Source organism: Tympanuchus pallidicinctus, unplaced genomic scaffold (assembly GCF_026119805.1).
Source record: "Tympanuchus pallidicinctus isolate F22 unplaced genomic scaffold, pur_lepc_1.0 scaffold3, whole genome shotgun sequence".
Classification (NCBI taxonomy): domain Eukaryota; kingdom Metazoa; phylum Chordata; class Aves; order Galliformes; family Phasianidae; genus Tympanuchus; species Tympanuchus pallidicinctus.
This window is the reverse complement of record NW_026294747.1, coordinates 452294-468427: the sequence shown is the minus strand read 5'-3', so window position 1 is coordinate 468427 and position 16134 is coordinate 452294. Positions and strand designations below refer to the sequence as shown.

At 46.7% G+C, this 16134-nt stretch overlaps 1 protein-coding gene across 1 annotated transcript in view; it reads left to right on the top strand.

The window, feature by feature from the left end:
* Window positions 1–271: 271 nt before the first annotated feature.
* The window catches only part of LGR4 (leucine rich repeat containing G protein-coupled receptor 4), a 58459-nt gene continuing 42596 nt past the window's right edge, over window positions 272–16134 (top strand). Inside the window, exon 1 of the mRNA XM_052692451.1 lies at window positions 272–746. Coding sequence (XP_052548411.1) covers window positions 562–746 — 185 coding nt within the window. The 5' untranslated portion in view covers window positions 272–561. The remainder of the gene's footprint in view (window positions 747–16134) is intronic.

Below are 16134 nucleotides of genomic sequence, written 5' to 3'. Positions count from 1 at the left end.
TCCCGCGCCACCGCCTGAGGCGCCCGGCTCCCGCCGCACCGCGCCGCCGGGGCCGAGCCGTGGGAGGCCGAGTCCCCGCCCCGCTCCTCGCCCGCCTCCGCCCATTGGCCGCGCCCCCGCCTCTTTTTGCATATTCATCGGCCCCGCGCCCTCTTCCCACCAATAGCGGCGGGGGGGCGGCCGCCTCGTTAGCATACGCGCCTGGGCGCTGGGCGCAGAGCTGCTGCAGCCGCCGCCGCCGCTCGCAGCGACTGAGGCCGGGAGGGGTGGGGGGGGGAGCCGGGCTGCGCCGCGCTCCGCTCCGCGTCCGCCCCGCGGTCCGCTGGCCATGGCCGCCCCCGCGCCCTACCTGCGGCGCTGAGGAGCGGCGGGGCGGGGCGGCGACCGGGAGAGCTTTTTGTCCTCCTCCGCGGTGCTAGTTTTTTTTTTTTTAATCATTATTATTTTTTATAATCTTTTTTTAATTATTATTTTAAATCGTCGCTTTTATTTTTATTTTATTGTTATTATTATTTTTTTCTTGCGGCGGGGCCGTGCCGCGTTGCGGTACGGTGCCCGGCGATGCGGTGCCTCGCGTTGCTCGGCCTCGTCGCCTGGGGCCTGGGCAGCTCGGCCGGGCCCAGCGGCGGGGCCTCTCCACCACCGTGCCCGGCCTCCTGCAGCTGCGACGGGGATCGAGGAGTCGATTGCTCCGGCCGGGGGTTGGCCGCGGTGCCGCCGGGGCTCAGCGCCTTCACGCACGCACTGTAAGTGGGGGGCGGAGGGGGGCAGGTGGGAGCGGGGCGCGGCGCCGGCAGCGCAGCGCCTCCGGAGCTCCGCGGCTCCGCTTCACGGTGCGAGGCTCGTTCCGCTGCTGGAGGTGGGGAATCGGAGCTGCTGCTGGGAGAAGCGCTGGGCTGCGCCGGGTTTGGCGGCTTCCCGCGTTGTTGGGTTGTCTCGTGAAATGGAATCGGTGCGTCCGAAGAGCCGGCAGCCGTCGCGGATCGTGCTGACAAAGAGCTTTAACTTGGTGTTGCTGTGCAGGTCAGCTCCCACAGGGCTGCTTCTGAGTGACTGGAACCCGAGCAGGCGCTCCCCAGCTGTGCTGATCGTAAAGGATGCTGTTGGTCCCTGTTTGTTTTTCTTTTTCCCTTATTTACAGCGCAAAAACGGTGTGCCTTCGCGATAGCTGTGCGCTTCAATCAGACTCCTGTAGTAAGGCCGCTGGAAGTTCAGCATACAGAATGCTCAGTAGCAAGCTTCCTATTGCTTCCCATTCCGAACCTGCTCCGGCTGCGCCCAGGAGAGCTGTGCAAAGAAAGAAATAAAATCAAATCGCTCCCTCCAGCTGACACGTCTGTGTCATGGCAAAGCGTCTTAGCGGTGTGTAGAGAAGAAAGCTTTTTGTGCTCCGTGTCTGGCAGCACGGTGATGCTAGGAAATCCCCTTAGTGCTGCTACGGGGCTTGTTGTGATTACAGCCATGGCAGCAGGGTCTGAGCACAGCAGGCTCAGAACAGGTTGGCAAACAGTGCTCTGTGGTAGTGGTGCAAATATATGGCTGCGTTTTGGCACTGGTGATTGAGAGCTGTTGCTGCGAGGCAGCACGTCGGGGGTATTGTGGTATCAGAGCAGCAGCTCTGCTTCTAAATCAGGAGAGACAGGGCTTGAATCAGGAGAGCTGAAGGCAGGCATCTCAGTGTAGGGATTTTGGAAGATAGGTGTGGCAGCATTGGATCTGAGCTGTCTGAAGGTCTGGAGGGGATGGGTTGGATGGAGGAATGTGGAGGGAGTGGGGAGGACACGACCAGGGGTAATTAGTTGATGCTTCTGCTGTGGGCAGCCATTTGTTCCGTATAATTTAGGTAGGTGTTTATGTAGCTCTTAATAACCAGTTGCCCTGTTTTCTGCTTATGAAGGTTGGGATTCTGCTTGGTTGCAACGTAACTGTCACCCAGTGAGCTGATATGCCTGGACAATAATGCTGAGGTGGTGGTGGCTTGGCTTTTGTAGTCAGTGCAGCACATTGCTGAGCCTTGCTCTGACACTTCACACACGTATGCTGGAACGCATTCATCTTCATGGGAAGAAGTCACAGCGGGGCGTGCTCATGGTGCTGCTTTGAGAACTGGAATTTTCGTTTTGGGCTTAATAAGTAAAATAGTGTGAGTGGTCTGCAGGAGACAGAAAGCAGGTAGTTCTGGGTAATGGCTTCAGGGATATCTGAAATGGGCCTGGCTGCTTCCAGGGGCGTGCAGGACAGCCATCTGTCCCACAGTCCTTTTGTGAATTGACCCCACAGTTATCATTTTTGTTTTAAACACTCCGGTTTTACTGTCAGTGTTCCAGAGTTGCCTTCTTTCGTTGCCTCCCAGAACACTGGATCTCATTTACCCACTTTTGCCGCAGGGTTGGGTGTTCAGGATGAAGCAGCCCTCTTATCTGCTGGTCTCTATAACCCTGTGTACCCTACAGTCGGCTCTGAGTGATTCCAGAGCTTCATGGGATGAAGATGTCACACTGAGGAAGGGTCCTATTTGACCCCATTGTCATGCAGGTTGTTCTGGCTGCTGCAGAGAGCTGATTGCCTTCTTTTCAGTTCATAGGCAGTGCAGAAGTACCTCCCCTGTCTCACATTTGAGTTAATTTCCTGCTGTGTTTATGTATAAATGGCAAAATTATATGGTACTGTTTGGATTCAGCACAGTGAGTGTGTTTCTTTTTCTTTTTTTTTTTTTTTTTTGTTTTTTTTGTCCCCTGGCACTTTTATTTGCAGAATGGTACTGAAAGGCAGTGGGTAGACGTGAGCTGTCTTCCTGTAACACCAGGTACCCACCTGCTGTGCTCTGCATCCCCTGGCGTCCAGTCTGCACAGCAAGGACCTGGAGGAGGCTCAGGGGATGCTGTCTAGCAGAGCTGCCACGCGAGAAGAAAGGTTGTCCAGACACAGCCAGGGCTCTGGAAAATGTAGCTTAATTGCTGTCCTCCTGAGGTAGAAAGGCCTTATCTAATGAGAGGTTTGAAGGTTTTACAGTTACTCTGTTCAGTTTTTCACTTGCCTGTGCAACATAGCAGTGATGCGCTGGCAAGTGATAAAAAGCTTATTCTGTCTTCCAGAACCAGGGAATGGAGCTGACCTATTCCTCATTTCTGAAGGGCTGCAGACAGCCCTCTGTCTCTGCTCTGGGTATTCCTCTGGCCCTGGTGCTGTAGGCCCCTGGTTTGCTGGGAACCCTTCCGTGGAATTTGTTGCCGTTTCGAAGCTTGATGCATATTTTTATCCTTTGAATGTTTTCTGTTGGCAGCAAACTTGATGTTTGGCTGCTACCTCTCTTTTCCTTTTCTTCCTCCCAGAAAAAGGCCCGGCGCCCCACCGTAACAGATGATTTGTCAGGTATTTGGTGTTTGTTTTGCACGTTGAGGTCACGTATTTCAGCCATGTGTCATTTCTTCTTGGGTGCTCACTGGCAGGGGCTCGTAAATGTGACTCGGGGAACAGATATCGAGATAAGTCTGTAGCGTGGAAAAAAAAACAACCACCACAACTGGACTTCAGTGCAAGCAGGTTTGTGCTGGTAAATAATTAGCTCTACAGTTCTCGAGAGGAATTTGCTGGTGACTCTCCGCCTGAGATGGAAAATATGGAAGCTGTAGTAGAACGGCTCAAAAACAAAACAAAACCCAAAGAAACTTCCTCCGCAAGGATCTTTATTTGTTTTGTATTCTACATCTAAGCCAGCAATTTTGCAGGACACAAGCTCTTATTTACCCAGAGAAAATTACTGGCCTGGATTTCAGAAGGGTTGAGCACCCTTCCTCCTTTTCAGAGGGAGTGGGAGCTCGGTGAGGGTCTCCCCATGTCTGCTTGTGCTCTTTCCTCCTTTCTGCTGCCCTGGTGCTCATTCCTGAAGCTCATCCTCATGTTGGGAACGGGCATGAGCTCATGTGGTGTTTATGGTCTGGAGAATTTGCAAACAGCTCAGGTTTGCCTGCTGCTTGTTTTGCAAATAAGCGAGGCAGCAAGGTGGCTGCCGGCTGGTTAGCCTCAGCGTTGCTCAGTTAGGAGGACTGAGTTTTTGGGCTGCAGCTTAGTGGGTTTGGGGGTTTTTGGGGATGACAGGAGGTCTGAAATAGCCGGGGAAAGAACTGGAGAAATCTGCATCATCCTAGAAATAGGTGACAGAGGTGGGAGAGGATTGGCAGGATAGGGTAGGACAGAAGAAACCATCCCTACATGGCAAAAAGAAATCCGTCAGTTCAGGCGCTGAGGGTTTAGATGTTAGGAGACCCATGCAAACAGAGCCTTCAGCAGCATTTCCCACGTTAGAAGTCCTGGCTGTCCTCCCTACCTGGTTGGCTCACCATCTGCTGCGGCACTGACCCAGGATTTGGCTATAGGGAAATCCTCTAGGGTAGTATTTCATACCTGCCTTTCAAATACTGCTGCAGTTTTTTTGATAAGATATTTTCTAATTATTGTCTGAACAGAGATTTCAGGTTATGTGGTATTGGTTTTTTTGGCTTCCCTTGGGACCCCCTTTTGGAAACGTGGCTGCGGTTGTTAGCGTTCCCTTTGTGACTCAGAGGCAGCCAGCGGTGGTGGGCGCAGAACTGGGTGCAGTTGTGGACATCAAGGTAGTTTGGTCAGGGTTGGGGCTCTGAGCACCTGCTGGAGCTTTGGGTGTCTGTGCATTGTAGGGCAGTCCCACTAGGTGACCTGTAAAGGTCCCTTCCCACTCATTCAAATGGGATTCAAATGGGGAGCATCTACCATGTGTTGGTGCCCAGAAAGTGTAATTAAATCATGCAGAAATGGCATGTGATCTACCTGGCAAAAGAGCTGACCTTGTTTTTCAAAGTTCTGAGTTAGTGCTGCTGTCAGTGCCTTGTGCTGAAGTAGAAAGTTTGCAGTGCAATCAAGTTGTGCTGTTCATCATACGTATCTCTTACAACCATGATCTCAAAAATAATGGGCAAGACAACTGCAAAACATTTGTCCTATAGAAGGAGGTTTCTTTTGTTTCTCAGGTGATGCCAGTTGGAGGCAGAGCTGGATGTCTGCTGGTATGACACAAGATCATTCCTACGAGGCATTATCAGCTCTCTTGTTGAAATGGGATCCTCAGCGTACCAATAGGTTTTGTTGTTGTTCAAGTCTAATATCGATAATTACACATCTAATTAAACCTCTTGCTTTAAAGTATTGAAGGTGATTTTGTTCGGGATTAAAATAAAAAAAAGAGCCCAAGCTATTATGAGACATAAGAAACTCTTTAAAACTCAGCATCTTATTCCTGCAAGCCCTGGGTTAAGAATGCGGGAGGAGCCTCAAACCACCCATATGTGGTCTGCAGAAGCTGTACAGAAGGTGCTGCCTTCTGGTAAGGAAAGAAGTGCTAATTCTTTTCCTTGAGGAAAAAATGGAAAGAATTTGAGAAGTTGTGAAGGGTGCCCTGAAAAATCAGGTCCTTGCAGCGAACAGCTGTACTCGCAGCATTTTCTTATTCAAATATGAGGACTTTAGTAAGCACTGTACCTCCTCCTTTTCTCTCCCCCGACCAATCCTGGAGGAGTGCTGGGTCTCACATGGACTATCTTCACTCCGAAAGCTTGGAGAAAATGTGTTTGGACTTTTAAATGGTGCACAATTAACAATGAATCATAAATGGATGTGCAATTTCTGAAGTATGCAGGGGAGGCCTAAACCTGTTTAATTTGGCTTAATGATGCTGAAAACATGGTCATGCATTTTATAACCTTGTCCTGTGAAAATGTGTGTTGGGTTTGTTGTTTTTTTTTTTGGGGGGGGGGGGGGAGTTTTCCCATTACCTCCTTGACATGTGCACAGTTGCACATGAATAGCCTGACCCAGTGCCTCAGCGGGGAGAGCGGCATGGCCGTGCTTTCAATAGGGCTGTTACTACAAGGAAAACATATGGGATACTTCAGTCCTGTCTTTGCAGGCAGCACACAGGGTCTGCTCCTTGGCAGAGCTGCTGCGTCCAGCCTTCGCTTGGCTCTCTCTTGTTATAAAAGCTTGCAAGGAGCTATCTTCTTTTTTTATATATAGAATCATAGCGTGGCTTACAGTTGGAAAGGATCTTTAAGATCACGGAGCTTCAACCCCCCTAGCTCAGGGTGCCCAGGGCTCCATGTGCCTGGCATTGGGCACCTCCAAGGCTTGAGTGCCTACAGCTTCTGGGCAGCAGTGCCAGGACCTCAGCACCTTCCAAGTGAGGAATTTCTGCCCAAAGTCTAACCTCAGCCTCCCCACGTGTAGTTTAAAGCCATTCCTCCTTGTCCTGTCGCTATCGGATCATGTAAAAATAATTATTTGATTCTATGATTCTAATTGGAACGCTTAGGTTTAAGAAGGGGGAGGGAAAAAAAAAAAAGTAGTAAAATGGATTTGCTAATATTGACCAAACTGTTAATATTTTACAGAACTAGTGTGGCTCTTGCTAGGAGTAGAAAATCCATGTCTTTTCCAAGGGCAAATCTGCTGGCGCTGTGCTGAGTGTTCAGTGGAGACTAAATTTCTTGAATACCCAGCTTCAAGTGGTGACCTATTCAGAACTGACTTACTCTTGCTCGAAATCTCTTTTCCAGAAGTTTCAAGGAGTTTGTTGATCTGTTTGTTTGTTTTTTACCATCTTTCCCACAAAACCCTGGTCTCCGGGCCAGAAATGTGCAGTTAGGAATTTTAAGTAGGGTTTTGAGGATAATAAACAGCAGTCGTTCATGGCTTCAGCCTCTGCAATTGCGCTGCAAAGCCGACGTTTCCTTTTTAGAATCTCTCCTGAGCAGTCGTGCCAGTAAAATAAATCTGAAGTGTGTTTGGAAGAGAAGACTTTTGTTTAAACAACAGTGTGTCAGAATTCCTGCTTGAGAGTAGGACTGCCCGTACTGTTGCTGTCTCTTCATTCGCACAAGACAATTTTTTTGTGCCCTGGTAATGAATCGATCACATGGCTGGGAAGAATACCGTAATGCACGTTGGGTTGATGCATGTATCTAAATACTCTGGATTTTTGTCTAACTGACTTCATCCCACAGTTCTTTCAGGCAAAGCACATCACTGAGTCTCGGTTGATTTGGTGCCATCAGCAACAGAAAATGGAATGATAACAGGAACGTCAAAAATGTCCTCTTTAATGCCATTATTTGCAGCTCTGAGGGTTCGGTGTCCTGTTGATGTCTGAGGGATGCCATGTGCAAGTTGTGATTGCTTGGGCAGTGTGAAATCATCTTCCTCCGTGAGCTTCAGTTATGCTCGTGGAGAACACGCAGTTAGGAATGTCTACACACTGCTCTCCCCAGCATGAAGTTCCCTGTTTGGTGAGAGTGCAGCTGTACGTTGAGCTTTTTCCCACAACCTTGGAGCAGTAAATATTGCTCCTGACAAAACGTGGTATGTGCTTGCCTATGTGGATCTCTTGAATGGTAAACACCCAAAATTTACTTTCCAAACTCTAGCTGCCTTTTTAAATAAGGCAGCCTTTCTTATTTCTTTCCATCCTGTTAGTGTTGTGGTGTTGAGGGTTACGTGTGTTCTCCAGCTTGCCTGTCTTCAACAGGTATGAGCTGAATATGAATTTCCCTGTCGCTCCCTGAATTGTGAAGGAGTGCATGCTCCATGTGTGCTTTTTGTTTTAAAAGCACTTAGCACCCAGTTAATTTTCAGGGAATGTATGTAGGACATCCAAGAAGCTTCAGCAAATAATAACTGAGTGTTTGTGTAATTAAAAAGGCAAACAAATGCTCTTCTGGTGCTGCCTTGCCAGCAAAAAGGCATTGCTTGTGCCTTAGAAAGGCTCTCTGCCCCAGATATGCAACTCGTGTAGAAGGAGGAGATGCTGTTGCAGCTTCACCATCTTCTCAGGGTTGTGCAAATGACTTTCCTTGGGTTTCTGCACAACAGCCCAAGGCTTCTGAGGAAGGGCTAGGCAAGTAGCTCGTCTCACCTGTTCTCTTCTGTTAAAGCCATTTGAACAAGATGGTTTCCTCCATGTAATGGTGGAAGCACGGTGAGCACCTCCACTGCTGAAAATCTCAGGTGTATTTTAAGCATTTTTTAACTGTTGAAAAGATGCTATCTGTGGAGAGATTAATGAGCAATAAGTAAACTATGTTGGATCTGGGCTTGCAGAATGCAGTTTAGCTGCTCTGGGTTTCAGCACACTCATTTAATTACTGGGTTACTGCGTGCTTTCTCTGGGGGGTGAGAGTGTGTGTGTGTGTGTGTGTGTGTGTGTGTGTGTGTGTGTGTGTGTGTGTGTGTCTAGGGGAAGCGTATGCGTTTATACAGAGTATGAATGCAGTTTGGGGATGCCATGGTTGTGTTGCTGAAACAACCTTGCTGCATTAATTTCCCTTCAAGAGAATTGTGGATAGGCCTTACTGTCGTTTATACTTGATTACTTCATTGTTAACTTCCCCTATGTGATTTAACATGCACAAGCTTAATTATTCTTTTCTGGCCTAGGGAGAGATTTCCTTCCAATAATTACCCTCACTGCCCTTTACCCTTCTGCACGTTAGTCTGTTTGGAGAAACAGCATTGCTCAGTAAGCAATTCCAAACACAGCAGTGCCTGAAACTGTCCTGGAAACATAATTTATACCTTTTACATTTCATGTTAAGCTTCAGTGCGCTGCTAGGTGTATAGAACTACCAAATTTCTCACTTAAATAAAGGCAGTAGGTACTTAGAAGAAAAGCACTGCTCTGCACCTCATTCTCGTGCTGCATGTGAGGTGATTCAGGTAAAAGGAAATATAAATTAGTAAATAACTTCCATTAATTCAGCCATTTCTTTTTACAAGCAACTGCTGTTTAGTCATATACTATTTAAACGTCAAAAGAGCGTGACTCCATATGAGATGAATGTGATGCAGTATTGCCAGACTGATTGCTCCTGTGATAGCAAATAAGTACATATTTAATTTGGTGGAAATTTCTCAGGATTACATCTTTCTGATTTTTTTTTTTTATCATTGGATATTTCTTCCTTAAAATCTTTTTATTTTAAGGCAGTAATAGTTAGAGAAGAATCATTAAGGTAGGGGGGGAAGTGCAGAATTAATTCTAGCAGCTTTGTCTTCTGCAACTTATATTAATCTGTGTGCTAAACAAAATATATCATCTGATATATCAAAGGGATGGGAATGCTGCCTTCTATGCCGTGTAACTGTACACAACTATTTTGTGATAAAAAGTTCAGTTTGTGTTGGATCCCTGGGATAGATGGTGCCTGTATTAGGATAAGTTATTTAACTTTATTATTAATTACAGAGCAAATGCGTTTATAAAATGGACTATCTTCATATATGTGGGAAAGATCAAGTGCTTTGAATGTGACAGTGTTATGTATGACTTTCCATTAAGCTGCCGTTGTTATATCCTGATGGTTGTTTACAGGCAAAACGAGAGAGATGGTATTGGAAAAGTGTGTATAAAGTGTGCGTAGCCGTGTGTTTTTGTGTGGAGGTAGCTGAGGAAACAGAGGATCCCAAGTCCAGTTTTCTTGTTGGTAATCAAAATGCGTGCTGCCAGGAGGGCGCACAGCCAGGCAGGCTGGAAATGCAGGTAGATCACTTAGATTGCCTTCCGTGGGTCTCCTGCTTTTCCATCGCAAGTGCATTAGATGTGTTTATATAAAGAATTGATCTCGTGTACGTGATTAAACTTGACAAGCCTTAATCTCTGTTGCAAAGAGTGTGGGCTAGATAGTTCATGTGGTAGGTCTTTGGTTTTCATGTAAATACTTGTGATGTTGGATTTGCATTAAGTATGCTGTTTTTCTCTTGACGTCTGGTGATAAAAATCTACTTAGGTTTAAATAGTGTAGTCATGTGAGTGCTGAAGAGACTGAAGGAAGAACTTGACCTTTTCAATAAGATTGCTCATAACAAGTGCTTCTTTGGCCTCGTTTATCTATAATGGCAAGCAACAGCTATCAGATTCGATTTTGTCAGAGTTCCTGTGAAAGATTTCATTCAGATTTAAGAATTTTCTTTTGAGAAACTGGAAAACACACTAAGTGTTCTTAGATTCTTGTGTCAGCAATGTTAAGCATTATTCTCTTTCCTTCGTATCAGGGGAGAATCCAGAAGGCCCAGAGCTCTTCTGCTGAATTTGTTTAGCACAACTGTTCCATCTGGGATGTGACTCCTAACCAAGCAAGCTGGGCAGATGCTGTGCCAGCAGGACACCTTGTGTGCTGATGCAGCTCATTCTGCTGGGAACACGGGCACGGAGGAGCAGTCCTCCACCAGCCTGTGCAGCCACTGTGCTGGCAGAGCAGGCCGTGTTATTTTATGCTTTTAGGTCACAGTTGTGAGAGCCATCAGTATTGAGTGCTGGGCCGTGCACTAGTGAGAGACAGGTCTTCCCCTTTGAGTGGCTGGGCCTGGGGCTTTTTTGGGCATGGGAGGGAGGAGTTGAGTCTTGTTTTGCTTTTTTACACTATATTATAACAGTGGCATTTGTTGCTTCTAGTGTAACTTGGGTTCTGTTGTGATAGGACAAGGGGAAGCGGTTTCAAAATAAGAGGGGAGATTTAGGTTGGGCATAAAGAAGCAGTTTTTTTTACAGTAGGGGGTTGTGAGACACTGTCGCAGGTTTCCTAGAGGCAGCGGATGCTCTGTCCTTGGAGACGTGCAAGGTGCTGCAGGACGGAGCTCTGGGCACCTTATGGAGCTGTAGGTGTCCCTGTTTCTTGCAGTTGGGCCAGACAACCTTTAAGGGTTCCTTCTAACTCAAAACGATTGTGTGATTCTGTGTGGTTTGGGAGTTTGTTTTGAAGGGTCTTTTGTCAGGTGCTCTCGTTGGGATATTTGTATTGGCACAGTGTGAGTTTGGATTGTATCTAATAACACCAGACATACCTAGGATGATGCTTTATGTTCGTTTCTGAAATTTAAATTACTTCTTATATATCATCTTGAGAGCAAATTCCTGCTTGATCAACGTTGAAATTCCAGCAAGATCACTGCTGTAACAAGTCCTGGTGGACAGGCTTCCTGAAAATATACACTTGGAGTTCAATAATGCATATATTTCCAATCCCCTTTCTTTTTTTTCTTACCTTGTTGCAGACCTACATCCTATTTCTGTGTAGCAGGAGGAAGCAAGAAAGCTGTGTGACAGCCATTGGGTATTTGTTGGCCATTAATTCGGCCGTCTCGGTGAAGACTCAGAGGGATTTTGGTGCCTAACGTTGGAGGACGGTTCCTGAAAGGCAAGTTGCTTCCTGGGCTGTGTAAATACGGGCACAAGCAGCTGGCTCTTGGGTTAGTGTAAAACAAACAGCAGCCAAGAGGAAGCAGAGAGGCTGCCGTTGCTGAGGCGCAGCCAAAGCCCAGGAGCACCATGTGCTTTCAGGAGGTCCTGCTGGCCTTGTCACGCTGAAGACCTCCACGTGCATTGCAGGCTGACCATTGGAGAGGCCCCTCCAGCCAGCAGAGCCTACCTGAGTGTAGAGAAGTGCGATTTTCAGCCCGTGCTGGGACCGCCAGGGCTGTCTGGCCGTGTCCGTCCGTCTGTCCATCCGTTCCGTCTGTCTGCCCGCCGTGGGGCTGGATGAGCCCCGTGCCCTTCTGGCACATCAATGGCCGACTGCATGCTGTTGGTGTTTTTTACCTTAAAATAGCAAGGAACCTACAGCAAAGAGGGGACACAGCAAACTCCAACTTGTCTTTTATTGCCGATAATATTTAAAAGCTGAAATGTAACAGTATTTCGGTGGTGAATACGTGGAAATTGTGTATACTGCTTAATGTGTTTCAGAAATCCCTGTTACTTTTCTTCCTTAAATACAAGAAAACAGGCGTGTAATGCCTCATTGAAAGGAGCCTGTAGGGGTGCTTTGTGAGGGTCTTAATTAAGGGCTTTGAAAGACTAAACAAAAGGAAAAAGAAAATGCTGCAGGGTTATTGTTATTCCAGCCCATTGGCTCAGCTAGCTGCCCATCCATTGGTGCCTTCTGTCCATTTGGGAGCTGAATGACACTTTTGTTCGTGGTTAACAGAGGTGAAAGAAGCCAATTATTGGCTGTCTTTTCCACAGGGCAGCTGCAGACGGATTTAACTGCGGGCAAATATGGACTTTTCTGCCACAAGGATGGTTGTGATGACAGTTAGTTTTGTGGAATTGTATGAAAGAAAACAGATTTTTTTTATTTTTTTTTCCCCTCCAGTGACTTGTGTAGATGTTTATTGAAAACTACAGTGAATATGCTGGCTTGGAGTAGGACTGCCTAAATGGCTGGGTTCCCTGCGCTAGCAGTGTACTCAGGTTGTGTGACAGAGTAGGATCTTTTTAGTTTCTTTCTTTTTTTTTTTCTTTCCCTTTAAAACAAATTAACTGTAGGGTGTGTATTTTATTTTATTCATTGGTTTGCAGTGTGCGTTAACCCTGTTATGGTCGTCAGACCACGCTTAGCTGCTCTGTGATATAGCTGCAGAATGACATTTGCAGCTAGCAGACAGCCCACAACTGCAAGATTTAGGGACGTCAGGAAGCATCTTTGAGCTGGGAACTTGCAGCCTCCTCTCCCACATCGCCATCAGTTAGTCCAGAATGTTATAATGGCCTTTCCTACACCCTTGTTTTTACTTTCTCCTCCAATATCGTTGTTGGAACCTATGCTTTTAGGTGAATGTGAATGAAAAGGTTTGGCTGATGATGAACTGGGCTTGCAACTGTGTTGATCCTGGAGACCTTTGCTCCGGTTTGGGGCAGTTGTAGATAAAGAAGCCATGTCTCGTTCACAGTTCATCCACTGAGGTTTGTTATGCCAAAATCCATCTTAGTTGCTCAGCAGGCCTGCTGGTGATTGCAGTAGGGTGGCAGTGGGGGCCCCTTCTCTAGCCACCCAAAGTCTGCATTTAGCCATGGTTTATAATGATAGTGTGTGCATGTGTGTATGTATATATATATATTTGTCATCCGTCAGCTGCTTTCAGGGCAGGGCCCCAGCTCTGCCAAGCTGCTGAGAACATGAACTGTGTGTGAGCAGTGCTCTGAAGTTGTTCGTGCAGTGATGGCAGCACACGCAGATGTGCTGGCAGTGAAAGGGCTGACCAGCTGAACCTGTAGCTGATCTCTGAGAGTGTCCTGGCAGGCATTTCGTGTGGCTCTCCTTTAGGTTAGTGTCTAAGGCTCCTTGGGAGGTAAGGGTGGACGTGAATGACTGCTGTATTTTGCTGTGCGCAGTGGACTTGGCCATACGTCTCGGATCAAAAAGAGGAATGTAGCTGAAACCAGCATAACTCAGCATGGTGGAAAGCCTTTAACTCAAATTGGGAATTACTTTCCTGTTAAAATGCTATGCCGTAGCTGACGACTAAGAATTACCAAACCCTACGTTTTGCATCTTAGCAAAAACTGAGTAGCTTGTTTGTCATTAGCCAGCTCGAGATGCCTCAGAAAGTGCCATGTGAAAGCACATTTAGTTCTATAAAGGCAGTTCCAGGTGCTGCCATGAAATCTATTTTGACACTAGAAAGCAGCACTGTGTGCTTTTTGTTTTCCCACAGCATATAGATAATTATAGAGCTGCAGAAAAAGCTTGTTTTTGTTGTTGTTTTTTTTGCCAGAAATAATTTTTAGTTGCATCCAAGTTATGTGTGTTATGCAAGTGAAAAAAATCCCCAAAGGTTGGCACTGTTGTCTATAGGTTTGGTCTGGTTGAAATGTTTATATTTTCTGTTCTGACTTAATCCTATCAGTGACTGTGTTCATACGCTAATTTTGTTTTGCCTTTTTTTGCTTTGGTCTCCTAAAAATGTCGGGCTTACCCAGAGCTCTGAGGCTCGAGTTGCTTTCTAAACATTGGGTGGGACAGACGAGCAGACCAAAATAAACCAGCAGAAAACGAGTAAAATTCAAAATACTTGGAGTTACTGAAGTTGGCTTTTTTGTGCAGCTGAATTTGCAGCCGTTCACGTGCTCCTTAACAGAGCAAAACGATGAAGCGAAAGCAGAAGACTTCCATACGTGTATGCATGTAAAAGGATAGTGCTGCGTTTCTGGTGGTGATTTTAAGTGCTGGGCTCTGTCAGAAACATCCATAGCTGTATCCCCGTCTTCTTGAGAGTTGGTGGTGCCTGGTCGGGGCTGTGGCCAGAGGCTGCCAGCTCCTCCAGCAGCGCTGGGCTGGCACTGTTTGTTGTAGGGCCGTTGCTAGGAGGAGCGGGATGTGCTGCACTGGAGTCCAAAGGGTGAGCCTGGCTCTCTGGGTCCTCGGAGGCGTTGAAGCTGCTTGGAATTGCCCTTGGAGCTGTGCGTGGAGCTCAGCGTGTTGTGGGTGTTTGTGGCTGAGGAGCAGGGGCGTGAGAAGGGAGGTGGGGAGGAAAAAGAAAGCAAGATGGGCTTTACTAAGCTGGTTAGGTTACATAGATTGGTGCTGTCGTTAATACTTCAGCAGCGGTTGCTCACAAAAGCTTTTGATGAGGGGAAAAATGCTTGAGAGTTCCCTCAATAGCTGTGTACATAACATTGACCTTGTCACATGTGTGGAGTGTCTGTATTGGATTTAGCCTTAAATTAAAACTCTGACATGTCCCTAACCTGGGACTGACTTAACTCATGAATGAAAATAGAGATGCATGGGGTTGTAATGTTGATGGTTTACTGTGAAACTCAGATGCCAATACCACCCTGTTTGAGGTGGGCTGCAAGCATGGTGTTAAACTTCATTTACTTAAGGCACGACAAATGTCTTTTTGTCAAACTCTTTAGGGAATTTGGTGTTGATTTTGTTGATGATGTAGCTGTGTGTTGTGTCTTCTTTAGTTGTCAAGTCCTCATTGCCTTCTTTAGTACCTTCCCTCCTTCCTGTAGGGAGGACAGAAAGCAGAAGGGTTATTATTTATATCCAGATGATTGGTCTGATTTTTCTTAATGATCTGATTACAGCATGCTGCCTATAAGCAATTACACAGTGGAACACAAGTCAGCTTTCTTTGTCAGCAAATAGGGTGTAACTGCACCCTGGGGGTGCCATAGGTTGTAGCCTAAAGCATACAACCTGTTGCTGTCTTCTCTTCTCCCCCACGACAAGGCTGCACTGTCAGATTTGTGCGTGGAGGCTTATGGATTGAAAATTCCTTCTGGTCACCTCAGCTGGCTTCTACAGATCATCTCCAGTTTTGCCAGCAAGTGCTGGTTGTTAAGAATAGTTTGGATGCAAGTCTGCACTAAGGCGAGCGCAGAATCCCAGCTGCCTTGGATGTCAATGATGGTCTGTACTTCATGGCTTTTAAGAACTTGGAAGTCAGAGAGTGCTTTGATAGAATCACGTGGAAGCTTCCATGCCCAGAGCTGGGGTGGCAGCGTGACGCGCAAGATCCCGCATGGACCTGGATGTGGAAGGTGCCAGCTCCTGTTCTGCTCCACCAACACTTCTTCACAGCCTCCCGAGGGCCACTTGGTCCCATCCTGTAACAGATACCTGTGGGTGTGTGAAGAGTGTCTCAGCACAGATGTACCCTTAGGCTGTTTGTCTGCTGTGCCTGATGCAGTCACGGCCAGTTTTTGTGCTCGCTCCCCGGGTCAGAGAGTAAGCAAATACCAAAACCTGAATGATGTGTCATTTTACTCTGCTTTAAATAATTTCTACATCTGTAAGGGAAATACTCTTACACCGAAAGGCATTTTGTTTCTCTCTCCAGCTGAAAATAAGCTCTTCCTTCAGCCCCAATCCCACACCAAACCTGTGGCTCTTAAGAAGTGAATGGCGGAGCACAGGAACTCGAGCTGTATTTCAATTCCGGGCTGTGATCCCTTTAGCAATAACTCATTGGAGCTCTCTTGGTTAATTCCACACCATGTGTCAACAGAGACCATTAATCCTACGTGTGATTGCTTAATGGCTGGCCCACTGTGACTCAAATACCAGTCCAAAATAGGTCTTTGCATACAAGTATTGTTCCCTCCAGTATCTTGATGATGGCTTGACTGACACATGAATAGGGTACATTAGAGCTAGTTACTGTGTCTGAAAGAAAGCTAAGACATCATGTTGGAGGAAAAAAACAGGTTGATGTGACATGAGAAGAAGGAAGGACAAATATGGTGGGGAAAGAGGGGAATGTTGCTTCTGTTGCAGGAACAGACCTGTCTGGCATTTTTTAGCCTTTCTGTGGCTGTCA